Source organism: Colius striatus, chromosome 6, assembly GCF_028858725.1.
Source record: "Colius striatus isolate bColStr4 chromosome 6, bColStr4.1.hap1, whole genome shotgun sequence".
Classification (NCBI taxonomy): Eukaryota; Metazoa; Chordata; class Aves; order Coliiformes; family Coliidae; genus Colius; species Colius striatus.
The window spans coordinates 11,312,378-11,338,485 of record NC_084764.1 but is presented as its reverse complement, the minus strand read 5'-3'; the positions used below and the strand labels follow the sequence as shown (position 1 = coordinate 11,338,485).

General features: G+C 37.9%; 1 protein-coding gene across 3 annotated transcripts in view; it reads left to right on the top strand.

The window, feature by feature from the left end:
* GPHN (gephyrin) overlaps window positions 1–26,108 on the top strand; it is a 303,175-nt gene that overhangs the window by 163,954 nt on the left and 113,113 nt on the right. For all 3 annotated transcript variants that reach the window (XM_061998238.1, XM_061998239.1, XM_061998237.1), the window contains exons 5-6: window positions 20,239–20,333; window positions 25,272–25,338. In XM_061998238.1, the coding sequence (XP_061854222.1) occupies window positions 20,239–20,333; window positions 25,272–25,338 (162 nt within the window). The remainder of the gene's footprint in view (window positions 1–20,238; window positions 20,334–25,271; window positions 25,339–26,108) is intronic.

The window sequence follows — 26,108 nt, the reverse complement described above, 5'->3', positions numbered from 1 at the left end:
TTCCATCACCTGATTTTTCACAGTTCCCTAAGGTGTCTTTCACTACTGCGATTTCCCAAGATTCTCCTTAGAATTTAGTGTGAATTTTTCTTCAAATTCCATTTTATTTCCAGACTATATTAATATCTGTGCCCCTCCATTTCTGTATCCTAAGCAGAGTTGGCAACCCTCCTAACCTCTACTATTTGTAATTTTCATGTGTTCTGTCTGTTTTATTTGCGTCCCCTTCAACTTTGTTAATTAAATGTTTCTGACACAACAGGATATGTCATATTATAGCCATAATCTCATAGCAACACATATTCCCCCTAGATTAACCCAATTTTACTGAGAGATTTCAAATAACAACTTTCATTTAATTGATAATAATTTAAACTGGAAATAATGTGCTGTGTATGTATAATGTCTGACGACGTAGCTTGCTGTCAGACCATTTTAGAGCTATTTTCCCAATATTTCTTTAAAAATTATGTTTCCAACCCTCTTAAAGAGTCTGCATTATGAAACCTTACCAGGTGCATCAAGACAAGAAATATGTTAAAATATAGTGGGCTGCTTTGTGACAGACTGCTCAAATTCTATGCTATTCTCATAAGGAGTTTATCATCAACTCTGGAGGTACCATTCCCTTTTTCTTAGTCCTCCGAACAGTTTCTAGCTTATATGATTAGATCTTTATCCAGTCTGCTTTAATTTTTCAGTAAAATTTGTTATTTGAAATGCTAGATCGTTGTTACAAAAAACAAATGTATTTATGTGCCTTACTCATTTAATTTAAGACTCTGTAATTAAAGTTTAAATCTGTTATTTGGAACTCATGTTGTTATAGCAGAATTGATGTATGTAATTGCAGAACACTTTTCACAAAATGACTGTTGCTGGGTTTTTTTGAGAAGCAGCAGTACAGATTATTTGTGCCATACAAATACGCCCTGGGAGATTCCAAACTGATTTAGACGTCATTTGAAGTGCTAAAAAGTGCACTTTCTCTTGTTGTGCTTCAGTTTCTTAGGAAAACTTGGTAACATGCCAGCACCACTAAAGAACTTGGCTGTACTATCATCAGCTGCAGTCACTGCATGGATAACCTGTGAGCTATGCAGACAGCTGTAGTGTGAAGCGTGAGGGGGAAAGAAGCCAGATAGCATTTCAGCTCCACTTATTTGAGTATCAGAAATAATAGAAAACAAAAAAAAAAAAGACAAGAAAGCCTTCACCCCATCCCAAGTCGCCAACCAAAAAAACCCCCACAAACACTAACAAAGAAAAAAACAGAGGAAGGAGGAAATGCATGTGGAAAGTGCATTCCTGAAGAATGCTACTTTTGTTAAATAAAGACAACTTGGTAAATTTTTGATACTCTGCTACATGAACAGCAATTTTTAACATGTTTCCTTTTCTCTCTATCCAGCTGAGATACTGGATTGAAGTAATGGATGTCTCTCAGTGTGTTTCTGTCTAGATTTCCCGACATAGACAAGTATGAAGATGATGAGGGAAAAAAAAGGAATGGGAATACAGACAATACTTTTGTCTGTATATGCGATTGATGTGGCTAAAATGGAAAGCTGCATACCTTTCTGACATTGCCTTTTTAAAAAATTTCAAATGTCAGCAAATATAGGAAAAGGTCAAAAAAAATGATGTCTAGGAGATATGCTTTCTGTGGGAGTTACACAGCTCAGTCTATTTACTTTATCATAAAGAACACTTGGAAATAGCGTGTATTTACCTGTACTTTCTTTGGGAAATAATAATGTAAGGTATATACTATATTTTCTTTGGGAAATACCAATGTAAGGTACCAGCATCTTTCTTAGTCTCCTAATGGGCATTATAACAATATCTGGTGATAGAGAACTCAAGCCAGAAAAATCTAATAAGAAAATAATTACAATGGAAGATTTTCATGTGTTTGAGTTGGTTTATTTGTTTAACAAGGAGAGATTAATCACACAAACAAATTTCCTAAAGAACACCTGTGTCCTCCATTTTAATTCTATCAAATCAAAATGCAGGTTGACAAATGGTTCACATACCAGTGGTCACAAATACTTTCATAAATACACCTAGAGGAACAATATTATTATAATTTACTTTTATCAGAGTAAAGAGAAAGATTCACCTTCTCTTGCATTACTAGTTCCTTTTAGCTGTGTTTTCACTGCAGAGACCACAGCTCATATGGACGTCTATTAGTTTAAATTACCTCACTTGACTCTTATTAGCAGTGTAGGCACAATAGTAAATAGATCTTTTAGTCCTTTCTGTAACTGGGGAGAAAAAGTCATAGGACTTCTGCATAACAAAATTTTCAATTTGGAACTGTTCAATGCATTGTTTTTTTTCCTCTTAGACATTTCTGAAAATGGTTTCCTTTAAAACATCTCTTTACAGCAGATACGGGGAACTGAACAAAACTGAACAACAGGTTAAGGTATAATAATCTTGAATACACTACCAGGCCTGTAATTATGCAGTTCTTGCCCTTAATGTGTCATATTTTTCTGCTCATGGTCTATTGCAAACAGTTTAATAAAAACTTAATACAGAGAAAATTAACAAAACATATAGACATGTCTGGAAGTCTTCTCTGTGAAGGCAGCTTAAAGAAATGATAACTCGAGGGCAAATACAGATTTGTATTTAAGATGTATGAAAAATTGAGGTAGTTCTTTAGACATGAGCACACTAGCAAAATAGCTCACAATTAAAATTGTTGATCATTAAAAGTAATACTTATTAAAGAGTAGAGATTTTCTCTTTTTTTCCTTGCCTGCTGTGCAGGAGCTTTCCCAGCCACTAAATGGAAAGAAACTAGAAGAGTCTTGGAAAGCAGCTAGCTTCAGCAGTTATTCTTAGGTTTATAACTAGTCCTTTGATTGCTTCTGATAATTGCTACCACATGGAGCAGCAAAGCTTCAACAAAATGTAATTCAGAATAAGTACCGGAATAGAAAGCCAAAATGATTATAGTCGCACTCAGGCATGAAAGTCTTATCAATTATGGACAAGAAAATAATGACATTTTAGTCTTAATTCAGACCATATTTCATTCTTTTTCCAAAATATTTTGTAATAAGAAAAACCAAAGTGATAGTGAGATGCACTGTTGATTATTTATTATTGACATTTAAACTTTCGCTAGATTTTACACGTCCACTTTTTCCTCCACAAATAAGGATTCCCTTATGGTTCTCTGAAATCAGTTTGTCATGGTTCATTTTCAGTGAGCTTTGAAAAACTTCCTTTTGGAGAGAAGGTGCTAGTGACTTTGTTCTCAGTGTTGTGCAGCTAACTGTATTTGCTGCTGTCCACAAAATCACAGGATTTTATGAAATTGCCAATGCATACTCTAAGTACCTCATACTCTATAGTATTAATATGTGCTCTGACTCAGATAGTGTATGCGATTCCTGGCTGGTTTATGCCACTACTAATCACGTGATGGAAATCTCTTAGTCTCCTCTGCCTAAGATTGCTGTCATTTTGTTTGAAACGTAAATAGTAGTGTTTGATAAAGGAAGGTTTGTGTATGGAAAAAGTTCTTGTTTTATAACCCCATTTTCTAAATTTGAGGTTATATTAACTTCTATTATTCCCATGCATTGCTCAGCTAAAAAGAGAATCATAAAATCATAGATTGGTAGGGGTTGGAAGGGACCTTTAAAGATCAGCTAGTCCAATCCTGCTGCCAAAGCAGGCCCACCTACATCAGGTCACACAGGAATGCATCCAGGCAGATTTTGAAGACCTCCAGAGAAGGAGACTCCAGACGCTCCCTGGGCAGCCTGTGCCAGGGCTCCATATACCTCACAGTGAAATAGTTTTTTCTTATGTTTAAATGGAACTTTTTGTGTTCGAGCTTCATCTCATTACCCCTTGTCCTGTCACTAGATACAACAGAAAAAAGGGATGCCCCAACCTCCTGACATCCACCATTTATATACTTGTAAATATTAATGAGATCCCCCCGCAGTCTCCTCTTCTCTAGACTAAACAGCCCCAGTTCCCACAGCCTTTTCTCGTAAGGAAGATGCTCCAGTCCCCTGTTCAACTTGGTGGCCCCGCACTGGACTCTCTCCAGAAGTTCTCTGTCCCTCTTGAGCTGGGTAGGCCAGAACTGGACATAGTACGAGTTGCTGCTACCCAGAGGATCAGTTTAAATAATGTTCCATCAGCTTAGCCCATTAGTGTTGTATTCCTTAAAAATGTTGCGTATGAGCACATGGCAATTTCGTATGGATTTTGTCTATATGACGTTTCTAAATCCTAGTTCGGTAGTGCACAGCAGAACTAATGATTTCCTTATTGTGTCTAAGATTCTCTGTGGTTTGGAGGAGAGGAAGGGATTGACTTCTTGTTATGTATTACTGCTTTATCAAAGTGAGATTTAGGTTTTTAGTGTTAACAGCAAGAGGTTAATACGCAAGCAGATATGTAAACATGCAATGGAGGCTTCTTAAGAGGACAAAACCAGAAGTTTGATTCTTGATTGGTTCACTTTTGAGACTCATGACTGAAACGATAGATAATTTACTGAATTTTATTACTGCCAGAATTGTCCCAGTTCTTATGTTCCAGAGTTCATTGCATGTTTCTGAAAGAGTGACAGCTAAGATTTCTGAAACATTGTTTAATTTGTTAAAAAAACCCGATCATGTTAAATAACAGCATTCTTAGTTAACCAGGAGATTCCAGGTTAAAACCAAAAAAGATATTGATCAGTTTCACACTTTTACAACTCTTGCTAGAAGAGGGTTACCTCACAAGACTGGTAAGATTAATTCTTTTCATCATAGTGTGAGTATATCTAAGCCAAATTCAAACACCAACCTATGCTAGTGATGAGTAACAGTTAATGACTTCTTCAGTTTACCTCACAAATGGCCAGCAGTGGCTAATGGGTATTCCTGTTCATCTTCACAAGCTATTTTTCAGTGGATATGGGAATGAGCTCACAAGACCATCCCCTTTCCCCTCTTATACACCTTGTGCTAGAGGTAAGTGTGATTTGGGGGAATAGGGGTGGGATGTCATGAGATGAAAGTGATGTGGGCTTCTTAAATTTTTTGCAAACCTCAACAAAAGCATGTATCTGGGGATGGGCAAAGTTCAGTTGAATTCTTACTTTTTTTGCCCAGAGAGATTACCCAGTCCTAAACTGACATGCTTTCCTTGAACTGGGAGTCAGAAATCCCTTTTCTCTTCTGTTTTTCTGCTGCAGAATTTCCCAACATTCCCATTATGTGGGCTCCAGAGAGGGGTAAGCAACATTTTCAATCCCACCCAATCATTGCCAAACTAATTCTTTGCTAGTATTTTTTTTTTCAATCATCATCAGAAGCAGATTTTAGACATATTTTTCCCATTTGTTTGATTTTCTTGTGGATTCTCATAATTTTTGTTTTATAGGAGGGTCCCATGGCCTCCCCAAGTGCTAGGGTCAGACTCATCTGCTGTTTCCATTTGTGTGCTATTCTCCTGTGGTTTTTCATGGTTCACTCTGACCTAATGATATTACCAGAGGGTGAGCATATAGATTCTTGGGACTCTTTCACTCATTGTATCCTAAGTTACTTAAAAAGCACTGTCCCTCTGCTGCCCTGTCGATCGGTTGGCAGGCTTACATTTTATGCTTGTTGTTAGTTGCATCTGATTATTTATGGGCTCTGTTCCTTTGCTGCCTTGCTTGTCTGGGAACTGCAGGGCATTCACTCCCCTCTTATTCTCTACATGCTGGCTGTGTGGCACTGTCCTCCTGAAATCTTGGCCCTTTAGCTGACTGTCTGGCATTACCTTTTGCCCAGCTAAATGCTTGACACTGACAACCTACTGCCCTGTCCATCTGTTGAGCAGAATGTATTGCCTCCTCACAGCCCTTTCAATCTGACTGCATGCAGGCACTGGCCTTCTGCTGCCCTGTCTCCTGCTCCCAATGCCTGGCGTCACTCTCCCGCTGAGCACAGCTCCCGCCTTGGCAGAATTACTCTTCTGCTGCTTGACACACCTGCTGACTGTGTGGCACTGCTTTATCGACTTGCTGAATGTCTGCTGTTTTCCTCCAGCCTTTTCACATGAACCTTGACTATAGTGTCCCCTTGCTGCTCTTTAAGTCTGCTTACTCACCAGTAGTTGCTCTTTTGCTGTCCTGTCAGCTTGCTTTTATGCCTGGCATTTCTATCATATTTTCCTGCCCACCTGCCTAGATTTTATTTTTAAATATCCGCCAGTCTGAAAAAAAAATTGTAAGGAATGGGGAAAATATATTGTCTGATTCCTTCATGATCTGATGCAGTTCAACATGCCAACTAAAAACTGATACCTGTACCAGCATCCAGTTTCTTTCATAGAACTGAGTCAGAGTAAAGTCTTTATGGAAGTCTGTGCTTCCATCACATAATTAGATAGGTGTATTACTGTTCAGAAATACTGTATTCAACATTAGGTACTAATTAAGTATTAAAACACATTCCCTACAGTAATTCTCAGAATCCATGGAAGGTAGGTAATAACGGGAAAAAAGACCAATCTGTTGCAGAGGGTCAGAAAGGTTAAAGTCTGAATGTAGAGATATGTTCAGTAACCACAGTGGATCAAAAGAGCTAAATAAAGCCGGTCTCTTACTTTAAAACACAATGTTGCAGCTAATCTAGAACTATTAGATCTGTATAGCATTGTCAAACCATAGTTGCTGTTTCTTACTCTTTGCGTACTAGGAGAGTGGTTAATTGCCAGTCTACAGAAACCTTTTGGCACAGATGAAGAACAATGACTTGACTACATCCATAAGATTCATAGTAAGGTAATAAATCATTGTCGTAGCTTAGAGCAAGAAGCAGAATTTCCTGCCTCTTAATTCCATTCTCTTGACCTCTCTTTTCCGAGCTCTGCCACAGTTTTTAGCTTATTATGAGTGTTAATGGTTCTAATTACACTTTTGAATCCAGTACCAACTAGGAAGCAGAGAGAGTATTCTGTTATAGTGGCCCCTATAATAATTTCATAATAAATTCTTCCTACACTTAAAAATAATTCTATATAATATTATTTTTTTAGCTTTTAGTCTCTCTGGGTATAATATTACTACTTTTGCTATCTGTAGAGATATCCTAAATATGCAAAATTATGTCTAACTGTACAAAAAGGGCAGCGTCACTTTAGTCAGTAACCTCTTCACCTGTATGGGACCAGCTGTGGAATCAGAGATGCATGCTCTGGGAGAGCACATAGCTGCTGTGCTCCTGACACCAGCTTGCCCCTTTAGAGGATGGCCCCCAGTACAGCAGATAATGTTTTGAGTAGCAGAAAGTGGGAACCTTCTCCCAGTTTCTGCATTAACCACTGGAAATCCAGTAAACTTACATTCTGCTCTGAGGAACTGAAGGATACAAATGCCTTTACTTCTTTAAGATCTCCTAGACTCTCTTGTCCTCTCACTTCTCAGCCTTTCCAACCCTCCCTTCCATCTTAAAGTGTTTTTTTTCACAACTTTACAACTCTTAAAGACAGTAGGCTGTCAGTCTCTCACTTCCCACCAGCTTCACACTGTTGAGGGGTCTGGTGACAAAAACAGATCTCTCTTTATCCAAACTTTAACTCCCAGTGTTACTTTACTGCCTCCCTAGGCTGTTGTTTGAGAAGTGACATCAGAAGCTGGGAGGAGAACAATTTACTCTAGCACTGCAGGGCTGCAGAACACTGCTAGAACTCATTTCTTGTCCCAAGAGCCATAAGTAATTTTTCCTTGTGTTGTTTTATTTAGGTTGTTTTTTTTAAAAAAATAATATTACTTCAGAAAAATGTCTATTTTTCAAATAATGTTCAGGTTATATAAACTTTAGCATCAGAAACTGGAGGAAAATAAAAACAATGCTTTTTCTTGAGTGTATGGAATTTTCTTGGTTGAAAATGATACATACTGGAGAATTGATGCAGTGCTGTCACAAGCAGCCTCACTGTAAAATATCCAGGTACATCAGTTTTCCATCTGCAGTGATCTAGTTATGGTGCAAATATTTTAATCAGTTAAAAAAAAAAATTATGCTAACTTGGAAGAACACATTGTAGTTATTGTCTTATAAATGAGTCAAAATTTGGTTAAAGAAACCATTAGAAATTTGTGCACAAAACCCTGGGAAAAACATGATATCTGTCAAATCCCTGGAACAATGAAATGCAACATTATTGTGTCTCTTTTTAAACAGTTTCTTTTCTTCTGTTTTATTTGTTTGTTTTTGTTAAGGGTTTTGTTTGTTTGTTTGTTTAGTCTGTCCTGTGTTGTTTTCAACCAATAATTAGACTCTGGAACAGTCAGGAGGAGTCATAAGCCTTTCCATCTTATATAGTTTCCCTTTCCAGGATAACTGGATTTTCTGTTACCAGTCTAATTGTATCTCAGTTTATTCCCTCTATTATTACAGTCTTATCCTTCCCTATTATCTCTTATTAAAAAACTTACTACATTTCTCATAGTAATTTCCTGAACTACTATATCTAAATCCTACAAATTATTTGTCAGGAGAGTGTTTTTTTCATATACATATCCTCTACTCACTTCAGTGTAGCACTTAAATTGACATTTTTGTAGTTTACTTGCTTTATTGTTCTCTCTTTTCTAAAGTTATCTTTTCTTATGATAGTCAACATTGTAGCATCTAAGTAGCTAATTTCTTCAGCTGTTTCTGAGAAGAAATTCCTAACTAATGCAGGTCTTTTGCTCTCAAAAAGAAAGATGGGTATATATTTATTTGGCTACTCTTGAGTTTTGCAGAAGGTGTTCCACTGCCCTAATCTACTTAATCACTGTTTTCAGTTTCAGTCGAATATTTCCATTCTTCTAAGAATAATATGTCTCAGTGACTCACATCAATATGGAATTCAGGTTTTATTGTATGTTGTACTAAAGAACATGCCTTTTGATTCATGAACTGTCATCAGTGATGAAGCCGTTTCCTGTCACAACTCATGTAGCAATTTTCTGAATTAATTTGAACTTGATTTGAATTGATACCAAGTGAGTTCCAGTGTCTCTCTACTTTAACTCTCTGTGAGTAAATAAATTTTGTTGAAAAACTGAGACAGATACACAAAGCAGATATAAGAAGAAGTATGATGATGCTGTCTTTACATTGATTACTTCTGAGCATCGCAATTTGTAACCTATGACTTTTTGTTTTATTCTGATGAATATATTTGGGAAGATTTAAACACTCCATTCTATGAATTTCCCTTTCTTGAAATGTCCTTTAGAGTACAGGCTAAGAAAATGTGTTTACATGGTTATAATGCAGTTTTAACTGATTCTTTCTCAAGATAATATCTATGGCTTACAGTTAGTGAATTTGCGTAGTAAATTAAGCTGATGTATTCACTGAGACTATACATGGAAGAACATGCAATCATCCATCCATCAATGACAATACATTTTTCTGTTCTTTAGCCCAGACAGGCTTTAGATTTTTAATTTGCTGGAGTTTCTTTCAGTTCATTTGGGAGTTGGTGAACTCAGATAATTGTCATGGTTTGGAAATTTTACCTGAGACAGCACCTAAACTTTTGTTTGATTAGTCCTTTACTACACTTATAGTACAACATGTCAACACTAAATAATCTTTTCCAGATGTGGTACAAATTAATTAGGCTTTTTATTTTAGTCTCTTTGCAGATAGACTGTAGTATTTAGGAAATAACTTCTATTTTGTGTAGGTTTGCAATGATGTATGTCACTCAAGTGGCAAATTTTGCACATTTCAAAGCTGAATGAAACCTACACATTGCACCATTTTTTTTTATCCTAGTTTTTGGACTCCCTTTTAAGAGTGAAAATTGATTAGATTATTGCAACTTCTTTCCACAAGCTTACCAGTTCTTCCTTTCAAAACAAATAATGCTTATGTATCCAGTGATATACAGAATTAATCCATGATCAGGAAGACCTAAAACCACAGTCTCACAACTCTTCTACAATTCATGCCTGTTACTGATCTCTGCTGTTCAGCTTCCTGGTATGAGATGCAAAGATAAGAGTACGAAAGTCTTCTAGATGTCTTTGTCCCATAGTGTTTTTGTTTCCTGCAGCATCCTTATTGAGAAACTGCTCTTAACTCATCGTCACGTTTTGCAGGCAAGGAGGAGTGTGTAACAGTAGAGGGTTGGGTTTTTTTACTTTTCTAAGCATAACGAAGATGAGTTTACTAACCTAACTGGAACTTATGTTCCATTGTTGAGACAGCCTAATTTTCCCCAGAAATACTTAGTATCTTTCTTTCTTTCCCTTGTTAGCCCTTTTAAAATGAGGACTTTTAATTTCATTTGTTTAATCAGACACATCATATTGGAAAGATAACCTTAGGTGCATAAGATTTGTATGTTACTGTGAACATAGTTCATAGCTTGTTGTGGGTGACTCATTGCTAAGAGGCACTGAGAAACCCATCTGTCAGTCAGATAAGGAGTTACGAGAAGTGTATTGCCTGCCAGGAGCCAAAGTCTGCGATGTGGCTGAGAGAGCGCCACAGCTCATCAGGGATGCAGGCTACTACCCCTTACTCGTGTTCCATGTGGGTATGAGTGATGTCATAAGGCAAAATATCTCCAGAATCAAAAAAGATTTTAAAACCTTAGGAGAGCAAGTGAAAGCTAGGGGGGCACAGGTTATTTTCTCTTCCATCCTATCCACCACCAATGAAAAAAATCAGTCAAGTTAACTCCTGGCTAAGAGGCTGGTGCTGGAGGGAAGGTTTCAGATTTTATGACAACAGATCCTTCTTTGGGGACTATAATTTGATAGGACAGGATGGAATTCATCTCTCCTATAAGGACACTGCAATATTTGGGATTAGGCTAGCCAACTTGATAAAGGGAGCTTTAAACTAATAAACTAATATGTTTGAGTAAGCCCCTGTGCTACCTCTACACCAACACACACAGCCTGGGGAATAAGCAGGAGGAACTGGACATGTGGGTGCGGATGTGAGGCTATGATCTCATTGCAGTCACAGAGACGTGATGGGATGGAGCACAGCCACGGAGGGCTGTGTATTGTTCAGGAAAGACAGGTTGACAAGGCAAGGAGGTGGAGTTGCTCTCTATGTGAGGGAGCAATTAATGTGTACTGAACTCCCATAGTGAAATAGTTTTTTCTTATATTTAAATGGATTTTTTTTGTGTTCCAGCTTCATCCCATTACCCCTTGTCCTGTTGCTAGCTACACTAGAAAAAAAGGGATGTCCCAACCACCTGACACCCACCATTTAGATATTTGTAAATATTAATAAGATTCCCCTCAGTCTCCTCTTTTCCAGATCAAACAGCCCCAGTTCCCACAGCCTTTCCTCATATGAAAGATGTTCCAGTCCCCTGATCATCTTGGTGGCCCTGAACTGGACTCTCTACAGAAGTTCCCTGTCCCTCTTGACATGAGGGGCCAAGAACTGGACACAGGACTCCAGATGAGGTCTCACCAGGGCAGAGTAGAAAGGGAGCAGAACCTCCCTTGACCTGCTGGCTACATTCTTCTTGATGTATCCCAAGACTGAAGCAAAGAAGGCATTCAGTAGTTCGGCCTTCTCTGCATCCTCAGTCACTAGGGCACCCTCAGTGTTTAGCAGTGGGCCCACATCCCCCCTTGCTATCCTGCTGCTGATGTGCTTGAAAAATGCCTTATTGCTGTCCTTAACTTCCCTGGCTAAATTTAATTCTAGAAGGTCTCTAGCCTTCCTAGCTGCCCCCCTGCATGCCCTGGCAATGTTCCTATACTCTTCCCAAGACACCAGCCCCTGTTTCCACCTCTCATAGATGGCTGCTTTCTGCCTGAGTTGTCCCAGCAGAGCCTTGCTCATCCATGGAGGCCTCCTGTCTCCTTTTCTTCCTTTCTTGCGTGTTGGGACACACTGATCCTAGGCTTGGAGGAAGTGGTGCTTGAAGACTGACCAACTCTCTTGGGCACTTCTACCTTCTAGGATCTTATCCCATGAGATCCCTGCAAGCAGGACTTGGAAGAGACCAAAGTCGACTCACCTGAAATCCAGGGTCACAGTCCTGCTTTGTGTCCTGCCTCTTCCACACAGGATCTTGAACTCTGCCATCTCATGGTCGCTGCAGTCGAGATTGCATCCAACCTTCACATCCCCAAACAGACCCACCTTATTTGTTAGCATAACATCCAGCAGCACACCCCTCCTCATTGGTTCCTCAATCACCTCATTGGTTCCTCAAGGTCAGCCTTCTGCATCTCAGTACAGTGTGTGGATGAAGGGCAATTACCATTGCATTCCCTGTCCTGCCCTGTTTCCCTCTTAGAGAGGACAGCTTGTTCTATGTTACTTCTCCCCTCACCCCCCAAATCCTTTAGTTTAAAGCCCTCTTTATCAAGTTCGCTAGCCTATTCCCAAATGTTGCAATGCCCTTATGGGAGAGATAAATCCTCTCCTGTCTTATCAAGCTATAGTCCCAAGGAAGGATCCTTATATATATATATATGTAAAAAAGATATTAGGAACAGTGAAATAACACAAAAAAATTTATACTGGATTTTGTTATATTGTTAACTATTATTGTTAAGTATTGTAAACCATTAATTAAATAGTATAGTAAATTCCAGGACAGTAAACTTGATATATTTAATATTCTTGATTCAGTGTAGATTAGGAATTCCGCTGTCTTCCGTTTCAGTTCTCTGTGCTGCATCAGTCTCAAGAAAGTACTTTCCATCTTCTCTTTGAGAAACCTTTTCATTCATTGTTTCAATGAGATCCTGGAGGAAAAAAAAAACCCAACAAAACGATTTGTGCCAGGAGTTAATTAGTCCTATATAGGAAATTGTTTGACAGAAGGTACACTAGATGACCTTGGCTTTTGAAAACTGCTCAGTCATTCGGTTACAATGAACACATCATTTATGTATGCCTAAATCAATGGTTGTTCATACTCTGAACACATGACTTGCATCATGAACCTCATGAAAAAATTATTTTTATGAGTTTGTAGTTTATGGCAGAAGAGCTTCAAAGCTGTTGTATTACAGAGACTTTATTATTTTCTTGGCCAGTAAAAATACTGTGTAAGGGAATCTTCAAAGAAAGTAACTTACTTTTCATAATTCTTCTATTGCCATGATGTATTCTTGAAAAATGATCACTGAAAAGACAGATCCATCCCTTATTGTGTAGAAATTGTATTTTAGAAAGGATTTTTTGTTTTGTTTTTTTGTCAACATTGATGATTTGACATCCAAAATGACTTGGAGGAGCTATTTACCTGTGGCAGAAACTGGCTGGAGTTTCAGAAGTCATAGGATCATAGAATCACAGAATGGTAGGGTTGGAAGGGACCTTTAGAGATCATCTAGTCCAACCCCACTGCAGAAGCAGGTCCACCTGTATCAGGTTGCACAGGCAGGTGTCCAGGAGGGTCTTGAAGGCCTCCAAGGAAGGGGACTTCCTCTTCTCAATCTCAGTAGCAAATGCGTTGGAGCTAAAGCATTGCAAAATTATTTATTTAGAGAAGTGAAATTGCAAGTAAAAACTTGTTTCTTTCACTGCCTGAGACACTGGGCAAGAGAAAGCAGCATACATTTCCACCAGTAGCCTCATTCTTTATGTGTACTGGTGAGGATCTCTAAGGAATAGTGTTATGAGGTAAATATTTTGATTACTTCGATTTCACTTGAAGAAAGCAAAGTCTTTTAAGAGAAGTTAAAATAAATACTAAAATCTTTATTAACTCATGTACATTTAGGTAGTTCTTTGTTTACAAAACTATCATTGGTTTGCAATTACTTAAAATCAAATATATTTATGGCTTGGTCGTGCATAAGTCTTTGAGTATTATCAGAGATATATCTACCAGATAGTTGGTCTGATATAATCATTTCCTGATGTTTTTTTATAAAGACGGCAGATATTGAATTAACTCCTAGCCTCTGAAACTCATGCCATAGGCATTAGATTACAGTAAATAGCATGATGGATTCCAGTGAAGAGTGATGGAATTGAGGGTGGGCAAGTTGCAGGCAGAGGGAATCATGGATGCGGGAAGAAACAGAGAAAATAAAGTCTGTATTTAATCTAACAGCAGTTGTTGCCACGACACTTTTGTTCCTTGCCTGGATAAATTTTGTAGAGTCATTCTGTGATGCTTTGGATATTGTCAGCAGCAGAGTCACTGCAAATGTGCCGAGTGCAAGCAGACTTCAAATCAACATTTTTATGATGCAGAATTATTGTCAGTGGAAATGCGTTTTTGGTGCATGCAGGTACGCCAGTTTGTAGAGTTAATTTTCAGGTGGCTGTATTAATCAGGGTTTAATCCACCTTTAGCTGTTTGTAGTTGTGAGTTTTGTAGCTGTTTGTGTTTGTTGAGTTGTGAGAAGAGGAAAAGGAACACATAATCAGGTCAGTTATTGGAGGAATATGTACCAACCTCACCACTGATAAGAGAGAAAGGTGATAGAGTAAGCCACCCTGATAAGTGTAGACTTGTTTTGGTTTATTTTATGTAAAATAATTCTGTGAAAGCCTGGGAGAGCTCTCAGTATGTGTCTAGGTGTGTCTGACACATATCTACATTTAACATCTAAAAAACCCAACAGGAACATCAAAATGGAGAGTTGCCAGACTTGGACTGAGTTTCTTACTGTACAGTAAAACTGACAGAAGCCCAGATGTCACTTCATGAGGAGGAACAAACATGTAGCAGGGACATCACTAACCTGATGTCTGCACAGGTGCTGCCAGTCCATCTTGTGAGCCCAAACATGCTTATTGGTGCTTACTTTAGCTTACATCAGATATTTTCCACTGCTCTGGGACTCTAAAACAGTTGATGGGTTTTATTTGATGGGTTTTATAAGCTGATGTCTTTAGCACTCATGGATAACATTATTCAGGAAAGGATGAGTCCCAGGCTCTTTTAAGGTGCATGTGGCCAGCTTCATTGATGTGGCTGTGAATCTGTCAAAAGCCCTACAGTGACAGCAAATGCCTGCTTCTGGGATCCACTCTGTCCAGAAGCAGCTATTTATTTCCTTCCGGATGCAGGCCATTCTTGACTTACATGGTTCTGTGACAACTAATTTGACATCAACGAGTCAATGATAATGATAGTTGTCTACATGTGAAGAGACAGCCATTGCATGCTGTATCTCTGGCTGCAGCACCCCAATGATGTGTGAGGGTCACCGTTAGTGTTGGAAAGTTATTCACTTTGATGACAAGTCAAAAGACTTTTACAAACCTGCTTGACATTGGTTGCCTTGGAGCAATACCATATGTGATTGATTTTATCCATTTGCCAAATTAACTGAGAAATTAGTGAAAGAAAATTGATTTTGGACAACATGAGGCAATATGGTTCCTGTCAAGCCTTCCAGCCATAAAAAAGACATAGAATATCATCACAGAGATTATTGGGGACAGGAAATAAGAAAAAAATCAAGGAAAGATGGCATAATAGTGAAAATCAGTGACACAAAACTGATAGTTTTCCAAAAAGTTTTCAGTGCATTGAAAGAAGCTAGCTGTTGCAAACTATATTTCTTATTGTACTAAGAGAAGAAATAGGTGATTTTCAGGTGAGAAGCTCTAGTCAGTTTAACCCCATGTAAGCTCTGTTTTCTCCTCTGCAAACTAAGAGTAGGGAAGTAGACAATAAGCTGAAATAGCTGACTTAAGAACAGAAATTACAGCCACAAGTGTGAGGTATATTGGATTGGAGAAGGTGTATCATCTCCAAACTGAGAGATGCAATGTTTCTTCCTACGGAATGCCGTTCTTATACAACTTGTTGACAAACGTGACTGACTTTTTGTTGTGAATTTGACTGATATGTCTCCACAGTTCTCTGTCCAGTCTGCTGAGATTTGACAGTGGTCTGTGAGGGTATATTGATATGTTTTTGGTTAGGGCCTTCCAAGATTTCTACTTTCAATGGCAAGTTCAAATAGGTAATAAAATGTTACCTATGCTAATTCTGTAGTTGTGAAATATAAATTATCTCCAAATTTGTCCATTAAATTGCATGAACGGCTTTAAGATATGCTATACAGAGTCATAGGTTTTAACTTTTTCAACAGAAATAATATTTTCAACAGAGACAGTCTTGCTCATCTTAATTTAATTGAATTTATAATGACTTCTTAGTCTCACATTTGCATTTTAGTTGAAGAGATAAAACTATATTACCATCTCAAAATTACTGAAGAGTATATGAATGTCTCACAAGATTACTTACTATTGAGGTAAAACTTTACTATGCATAATACCTCAAAGACAGTGATAAGGAGTTTCTGAACACTTCAAGAAGTGTAATTCTAGGTCTTTTAATTAGAATCAGTCTGCAGTGAGTATATCTTCCAGAAGCTGCCTGGGAAGGCTCCCACAGGTTAAGAACTGAACTAAATTTGTATGGAGGCAAAGAAGGGCAGTGAAGCAGCAGAGAACTCTGTAAAACCAATTGGCAGCAAGCCATCTGTTAAACAACCACAACTACGTCAAAGAGATCTAAAAATACATCAGTTGGTTAGGGAACATAATGCCCCAACTCCAAGAAAAGGGCACTCTGAAAACAGTCAAAAATGCATTTTAAAGTAAATTGCTTTTATTCATTTAGCAATGAAATGAGAAGAGAACTGTTTGCATAGACATTGTTACTGAGTTCTGAACAGTTTAAAAAATAATTGTTAGTCTCTACATCTGCTCTCTGGAGTAGAAACTATGACTGTATTTCACTCATTTTCTCTCTCTCTGGTTCCCCCATAACCTGACACTTCTTCCTGTCTTTGTTTTTGCTTCTTCTGAGTTTTTCCCTCATTTATTGTCTGTCCAAGTTGCCTGCCATCACACCCTCACACTACTCTCATACCTGCTCTTCTGACAATCCAGCTGCTTGGACTTTCCCTCTGCATTTCTTCCTTTCCATTTAGGCTTCCTTCTTCCCACATTCCCTTCTCCTGTCCAAACTGGCCTTTCTTTGCAACCTCCAAAATAGCCTTTCTGCACTTCTTCTGTCTCTCTCTCAAACTCTTGCTTTTACCTTCAAATGGTTCCACTTCTGTAGTAGTGTAGAACCACTCCCATCCACCTCCATCTTGTATGCATCTGTCTTTGCATCACCACCTTACGTTGGAAAAAACTGGCGACACTTCGTTGCTGTCATTTTAGTATTTTATGCAAATTTACTGCAGTATTTTCCACCTACTTTTTATATAGTCATCAGCCTCGGGTTTTGGAAATCAGTGTACAGCATTAATCCTGATGAAGGCATCAGTGTGACAGCTCTGAATGAAATCTTATCGTCATTTTTTCCAGTTTCTGCCCACATAGTAGTGTCGTTGTTATCACTATGAGAGTGTCATGGGTTTCTACCACGACAGAGAGCCAGGGGCAACAGCCTTGATTTGTGATTCATTTTGTGACAACTGCTTGGTCCCCTGCAGCAGACAAAAGCTGGCTAATGGTGAGACTACCAAGAAATAAATTACATTTGAAACAAAGTTTAGCAATTTCAGTTCAGCTGAGGCACTAATTCTTGAATAGTTTGCATGCATGTACATGTTGGTACTAGACAGGTCCAACTCCTGAGCTGGACATAGGTGAAAATCTAGTTTTGACATCTCTCTTCCACCCTTCCTTCAAACTTGAAGACATATTAGAAAAACTAGCCGCTGGCTCTTCAGTACATTGTTAGGTGAAACAAAGAGTTGTTACAGATAGACACAAAGTATCTGCAAATCACTGCAGCAGCATTAATTTCATTCCTATAATTAACAGTGTGCTTCCTAGTGTGATGGTGATTGCAGTTCCTGTACACTGCACACTTTTAAGTTATTTGAGGCCATCCCAAGAGTGGACTTCCCCATGGCTGACTTTCAAGAGCAGATGTCACTGTAAAAGCTATTTACATAACAGCACTTTTTTGGTTACTTCCATCCAGACAGGCTGCGAATGTGGAACCAGGAAGCATTTCCCTTTTTGTAGAAGTCTGCACACAGTAGTAAATATAAGCATATATATTTTGAAATAAGTATTTTTAGAGACTATTGTTGGGGACTGTACTACTGTTTCGACTTTCTGCCCTTTCAGATTTTGTTGCTTAGTCTATACATTTTTAACAGTCACATTGCCTGCTAGCAATGACAATTTGTGAAGGTCATTTTTCTTGTGAAGTTGGAGAATGGACTTGAATTTCATTGAAGGGCTCCCTGAGCTGTAAGATCTTTGTTTATGAAACTCTCTTGCATCTTGTACTACCTTTGAAGCCTGTTTAGAATTTTAATAATGGTTTCTTCAAAGTGTCACTATGCTCAGGGCAAAAAAGAAATCTCACATGGACTTTATATTTAAAACCAGTTTGAATAGCTATGAAACATGGTACTAGTTGAAAATCAAAGGCATAGATATAGACTTACTATGTATGCACACACACAGAATTCTATGTTTCGCCAACTTTTTCATTGTCAGCAGCATATCCTTCACCATTGCAATGCTTTTTTTTCCTTCTATAATATAAAAATTGTCTAGTCTATTGACAGTATTAAAATTTTTTAATATGGTTGATCATTTAATACCTCAGCAAGTATCTTTAGGCAATCTCCCTCAGTGAGGAGGGAGATTGTCTACAACATTCCTAGCCTGCTGCTTCTCATTTCCCCTGTGTAGAAATACAGACATTATGTTGTATTTATATGGCTCTTCTGTTTCTGAGTAGAGAATAAGAGATACTAAAACCAACATGCTATGCTTGATATAAAAGAGTCTGTGGTTTCAGCTACTGAATTAAAATTTCTTGATTTTGTATAAACGAAAGTTGCTGCTTCCCACAACTGAGCACATACCAAGTTTGCTTATTAAAAAAAATCTGAATGTCTACCTGGTAGCTGTGTCCAAATTCTTCTGATATTGACATTTCTTCAAAACATGTTAAATGTTAGTGGCAATGCTTCGGAATATGGCCACTTGAATATCTGTACCGTTCAGGGATAGGGATTTTTCAGTGTTTTTCATTGCTTCCTGTAAGTGTTTTGGCAGGATAGCTGGTATAGGACTCCTGGATCTTTCTCATAGGGGTGCGATTAACAACAGATTAACTCTGTCATTTTCCTTCTCTATTACTTTGTTACACCGGTTATAAACTTAGAAAAGAACAAATATGCAATTTATAATTTAACTTTCCTCACAAAATAATTTGTCTATTTTTCCTCCATTTTATTCTTTTGCTACATCAAACTGATAAAAAAAATTAGCTTATTCAGAGTGTCCTTACATTTAAGATGTGCTTTTCTATTTCTATTTTGATAGCTCTACCATCAAACTGTTGTAGTTTAGCTGGGTGTTTTACAATGGATTTCACAGTTTTATGAGCATTGCTAACATTTCAGCTGTGCCAAATAACTTAGATTCTTGTTTCAGCACATGAAATAAGATGATCCACTGAACAGCAACTGCTGTGAGAGAAATGAAGAGAGGGTAGGACTGTAACCCTTTGAGATGTGGGAGACTGAATTGTGCATTTGAGAAAATTTTTGTTAAGAATTAAGGACAGAAAATTGTACACATCTCAGAAAAATCATTTTCTATCTGATTCCCTTTGTGGAAAAAGGCCTGAAAAACAAGAATTTTCAGACTGCTTCCAGGCTTCTCAATGACACTTGCATACAGACTGCTTGTGCATAAAAGCCACCAGCCTGTTTGGAACTGCTGTTTTGCTGACATGATCAGAAAGGAAGGCCTCAGCCTTTGGCCACTATCATTACGATTTTACTGTTTTCCTGCCTGCCTGCTATATGGGCTTCCCTTTGCAAGTTTTTTTTTCTATCTACTGCACAGACCAATTCACTCTTCTCATACCTGGGAAAGTCTCAGTGGTAAAGAGATTGATAAGGAAGAGAAAGCAGTTACATTTGGTCTGGTCTTTGTTTATTCCCAAACATTCTTTGCTTTCTAATAGAAGGAGTTGTTACTTATGTGGTGTTGGTTTACATTTCCTACCTATCCTGACTTTTAACATTTTCTATAGGAGTCTTTACACCTAATAGTGCTTCTTCCCAACCCCTTGTCTTTCCCTATCTTACACAACCAAGAGAAACTTCTTTACCATATTTCAGTGTTGAGTATTTATCAATGACATCTCTTGGCAGAAACAAAATAAGGAGATATATTTGCCCAAGTTTTGGCTGGTTTCATGTTTTCCTTGTCCTTGTACTTCTTTGCTCACTTTGCATTTAATCTTTGATTTCAGGCCACTAAAGAAGTAATAGAGCGAGAAGCTCCAGGGATGGCCCTGGCAATGCTGATGGGATCACTTAATGTTACTCCTCTGGGTATGCTCTCTAGGTAAGACTATTTCCTTTGAAATATGAGTGGCACTGTTTCCTTAGAAATACACCCTGTCAGGAAATGACAGCATAAATAAATGAAGATTGCTGTTGTTATCAAGACTAGAAGTCTTCAGAGAAGTGGACAAATTCCAAGAACAGTAATTACATTCTCTCATTGAATTCCCTTTGTTGTGTCCATTAGACACTATCCTCCTGTATTTTCTGTGCCAAGTTATTTGTAATATTGATGCATGCTGTTAAACATGCATCCTAGATACGTGGCATTTTGGTGGTGAGTGAAGAATTCTTCAGAATGCTGTTCATCAAGTACTAAAATAGTTAGTTTAGCAAAAAACCCCACCCTCTGATAAATATTAATATATTGCTTTGATATTGCTTGTATCCAGTTTGACCAAGGCAATAAATAAAGTTGTATTTTATCCCATGCTTTCAGATGTGTTGTTTTAACTCTGAAGTTTTATATTTCCTACTAAATCATTAGTAACTGTTTCTCTGCCTATTGTTTCTTTTTTATCGGTGACATCACTTATTATCCTGTTTTTCTTTCTGTAGTTGATTTTTGGTTTATTCTTTCAATTTACCTCATTTTACTTATGAAGGACTTGGTAACATCACACCTTTCATAAGTTAGTTTGTACTTGCACATTATTTCAAGGAAACTATAAAAACAATGGCTGTTACAAGTTTTCAAAGAGTTTTTTTTTTTAATGAGGATGTAACAAGAAAATAATTACATGATAAATAAAGAAGGAACTTTCAAATCTGCAGCTTTCGATTGAGATAGCTGCATTTATAAAGGACGTTTAGATAAGAGGTTTAGTGATTGAAAAAAGTATTTTAAAATTTGAGATACCATGTATTACCTATCTGAAAGGGCAACATTACCGAGTGCACACCTTCAGATTCTGTCCAAGTTAGCATTTTGAGGTTTTTATCTGATTTAAGTTTTGGTGTCATAGTTTGTGTTTATCTGAAGGGAAAGAATAACAGAATGCTACCACAATGAGAGGAAATACTAATTTAGCTTTTCTGTTTCTGATCAAGAAAAGGACAATCATTTAGATGATAATCTTAATTTAGATGATAATCTAGATTTAGATGATAATCTTGATTTTAGATGTTAATCTTGATTTAAGATGTGATGTGATCAGGATGGCTGAAAGGATGTTGTAATGATAGTGGAACAAAAATCCTGTTTTGCAACCTGACTCTTCTGTAGCTATAACAAGAAAGCATTCTTGTTTCTTTAACTGCAGTGATTTTGAGTAGTACACATTGAGAGGACAAAAACATGTTCTAATTTTGGTACACAATTTAGGAAACATAGGTTCTAACTTTTCAAAGTAATTAACATTGTGTCACTTGTCCTAAGCTTACCTCTCACTGACTTAATTTCAAAATGGAGTTCTGATGGATAGTTTTGCATGTAATGTCTACGACTTTTCAAAAAAAAAAACAAACCAAAAGCAGAAGTTCTGTTATGCAACATTATGCTGACATTCTATAACAGGTTTGGAAATGTTAGGACAGTTGTGTTGATTTTTTTTATCAGGTAAACCTCTTAAAAACTGTTACAAGTTGTAGTCTATCTTCCTGACTATGAGCCAGCATTAGGAAGTGGTGAGTTATTTTGTAGACTGGATTCACAGATACTATGACAAATGAGTGGCAGTGAGACTCTTACAGTTCAGATTCAGTCCCAGAGTCCGGCAGGGAGTATCTTAGAGCATCATAGACAGTTTTATGTGTTTCATTAATGTTTCATTTTCTTCTCTGTGACCTTGCAAAACTGTCTTTGTCCCAGAATTATCTTTTCCCTTTACCAGATTTGTTACTTGTCAACTGCCCATGCCATGCCAGTCTTTATTGTAGCTTTTTAAAGAACTCATGTCTCTGTGTCCATCTATTCTGCTTTTATTAGCAGTTTCTTCCCAGGGAGCTCATGTGGTTTGTCTTTTTTTTTCCCAAAGCGATCGTGATCTCCATTCCTACTTGTGCATCAATTCTGTACTTTTTTTCCTCCCACATCTGTTTTTTTTTTTTTCATTTTCTCCCACATCCTGTTTTTCCTTCCACTCCCTTCTATTTGTGTTCTTCTCTTCTTTGCAATTGTATGCAGAATTCTTTTTTTCTTCTTAAAATTTCTGTGCACTGCATCACAAGACTGAAGATAATATAAGATCCACGGCATCTCCCTTAACTGTTCTTTATTTGAAGGAATATCACTACTTTATCTCTCAAATTACTCAAGAGTGCAAGCACATTTTGTGTGCTTTTGTGTTGTGAGCACACACATTTTTTGCAAGCTACGCAGTTCTCGGGTAGTTTTACTTGTCTATGCTCTCTTGAGAAATTTTTGGCAACTCCATTTCTGTCTTGAGCCACTAGATGTGATTATTGACATCCAGAATGTGTAGCTTTCAGGAGAGTGGCTGCTACTTTTGTTATTATTGGTTGCTTGTACCGGTCATTTGGTTCATAATGTCTGAAATTATTTAAAGCAGAATAAAAGAGCCAAGAAGATTATTAAATGAACTATCTGCCAAACACAATTCCATCTCATTTTAATTCTCCTGTGGATTATTCCTATTTTGTTTGTTTTGAATTTGTCATAAGATGAATCGTACATATGGCATTTGTAGGACTGAGTTTGTACTCTGTAATAGTGCAACAGGAGTAAATGAACATTTCTTTAACTCAAGCTTTTCATCTTTTTATTGCAGTAGAGCATTCCTCAACTACCTGGAATTCTTTCTTAACTGATGGTATACAATGTGCAAGAAGTGATGTGGAAAACAGGCAATATTCAGGGTGCCAGTTGAAAATATACTTCTGGATAGCTTGAATGTGATAGAAAAAGTTCATTTGGTGGCACATAAACAGTCTCTGTGCTATTTGTGAGCATTATGACAGCTGTCACTACCTGATAGAAAATGCCATGCTACGAATAAATGGCATTAATCACTGAAAATAATTTTAAGAGGAAATCCAGGAAAGCTGGCTACCCCACAAACCACGTCCTTTGGCTCAAATTTTTTGTTAATACCTTATAAAAAAATTATTTTCTTTTCTGTATGTCATGGTTTAGCAAGGAGCTGGTTTTGCTTGGTAACCGGGGGAGGGGGTTGCAGTGAAGACCCGGTAGAGAGTTCTCAGACTTTCCCCCAGCTCTTAGGTTCAGACCCACCTCCAGCCCAGCTGGGGCAATCTGGCGCCTCTGCCATCACTATTTAAGGATGGGAATTTGAAGTGCTTGGGAGGAGGTGTAAGAGTGGTATAAGATGGAAGCGACCATGAAGACCCTGCAGTCAGAGAAGGAGGAAGGAAGGAGGAGCGACAGACCAGAGACCCCTCTGCAACCTGTGGTGAGAATGCAGGCTGTGCCCCTGCAACCCGTGGAGGGCAATGGCAGGACTGAGAGTTACCAGCAGCTCTGTGTGAGTGCACTCGGATGGCCAAGAGACTGTGTGAGGTGGCCATGGTGCAGGCTGTGCTGGAGAGTCTGCAGGCTGCAGAGCAGACCCACACAAGAGGCAGAGAGGAGCTGCAGCCTTTGGGACTAACGCACATTGGAGCAGCCTGTGCAGTGCTGCCAGGTGTGTGATGTACCCCACGGAGGTGCAGGGAGGACTGGTGCAGAGCCCACCTGCCCTGAGGAGAGAGAAACAGCAGAAACCATCGAGAACAGACTGACTGAAACCCCCATTCCCTGCCCACTTGAGCCATTCAGGGGGGAAGAGAAAAAGTCACTGGATCAGGGCTCTGAGCCTCGGAAGAGGGGAGGGGTGAGAAGAAAGTGGTCTTAAAGGGTTGGTTGTACTCTTTATCATTGTACCATTCTGTATTATTTTGTTTTGGTGTTTTATAGTTATGCTTTAGTTGGTGTTATATTAAATTATTTCCTATTTTCTTCCCCAAACCGAGTAGCCTGGTCTGTTTTGTTCTGGACCTTAAGCGGCAATAAGCCCTCCCTGCCTTTTGACAATTCTCAAGTCTTTAGTATTTGAGTCTAATCGTGGTCTTTTGTCCCCAGATGGGCCTAAACCAGTACACTGTGTTTTTACATGATAAAGAAATTGTTACATAATTTCTCTAAACCCTAGCCTCTATATCTTTGTGTTTGCTTTCCTCCTTTTGCTTTTTTCTTATATCCCAGCACTGGTGTTTTCAGCACTGGTTTCATATTGAGACACTCTTTACAACCTCAGGAGAAAATCCAGATTTGGTGTTTGTTTTCTTCAGTTATATTTAAATAAAAAGAGGAGAAGGCAAACTCCAAACAATAGAAAGCATTCAGCACTTGGGTGTTTAAGTTTGGTGCTGCATCAACACCAGAGGAATTCCCTAAAGACAAAAAATAAAATCTTTGGTAACTAATTTTGTCTTTGTGTGAAGGAGAAGGAAAGACTGTTAGGAAGAATTATAAATTAGTTACGTAAGTGCAATTTTCGTGTGAGGATTAGTTCTATCTGTGCTTGTCTTATGTTGCATTTATTTTTAAAGAAAGAAGACACGTTTGAATTGATGCAACCAGCATTAATTAGTATTTTTACCTGGCAGGAGAAACAGTGTTTGACATCATCAGTTATGTTACAAAGGATGCCTGTGTATAAGCAAAAAGGGACTGTATCAAATAATGTATTTTGTGCAAGTAAACAGGAGAATTAAGGTTGCTACATAGATCTAAAAAAAGTATCAACACTTGCTAGATTTCCATCTATCAATTAAACTGACTTTGTCAGCCTTGTTTGATGCTTTTTCTGGACAGCTTCTTCTGAGCTATTTTATGAGAATGCAATCAGCAAATATTTTTAGAAGTTGGAAACTGAGTTTACAATTTCTGGTAAATAACTTATCTTAAATGCTCTGTTCTTATTTTTACAGTGGACAAAGTTGCATGCAAGAATTTCACTCTGTATTTCTTTCTTTTCAGACCTGTATGTGGAATCCGAGGGAAAACTCTTATAATTAATCTGCCAGGTAGCAAGAAAGGATCACAGGTAAGAAGTGTTTTTACTGATCTGCTACTGAGGACCCATGATGAGTACCTCACATTGTTCTGAATGGTGGAAAGTACCTACTACAAGAAATTTTGCAAAAGTGAATTGAAATGCATATTTATGTAACTGAGTGCAACGTAACTGTCGGTCAGCAATGACACAATTCTGATCAGTCTGAAGGCATTGTGTGTCCAGGACACTGTAGTAGGCAGTGCTAATGAAGATTCTAATGGGTTCTTATACTTGTTACTTCAACTCTAGTCAACCCGTACGTGATCCCTGTGTTGTCTGTGGTTTCAAGGAATGTATTCGTTTTCACACTGAAGTAAGAGGAAGGCCTAGTGTATGGTAGAACTTGCTAGAGTATGAAGAATATTCCCAGTTTTGGTCAGCAAGGGAAGGGAAAAAAATGAACATAATTTTTTTAAGAGTTTGAGGATTTTTAGAATCTTTTAGATATATATAACAAACTTTACACCCTTTATAGATTTTTATTTTCTTCCTGCATTTTACTGAGTTTGAGTAGAGAAATCAGGGTTTATATTTTTATTCATGCTTACATTCTGACTGTAGAGCTGGAAGAAACAAACATCAAAAATATTTTTTTAATTATATTAGTAAGCCTGAGTCTTAAGCAACCATCACAGGTTTTCAGATACATTGTCTGCATGTTTCAGTTCACGGACCAAATAAGTCTCGTAATTCTACCATTCCTTATAGCCTTTTTAGGAGATCTGTTATCAAAAAGAAATTAAAGTCTTCAAAACACA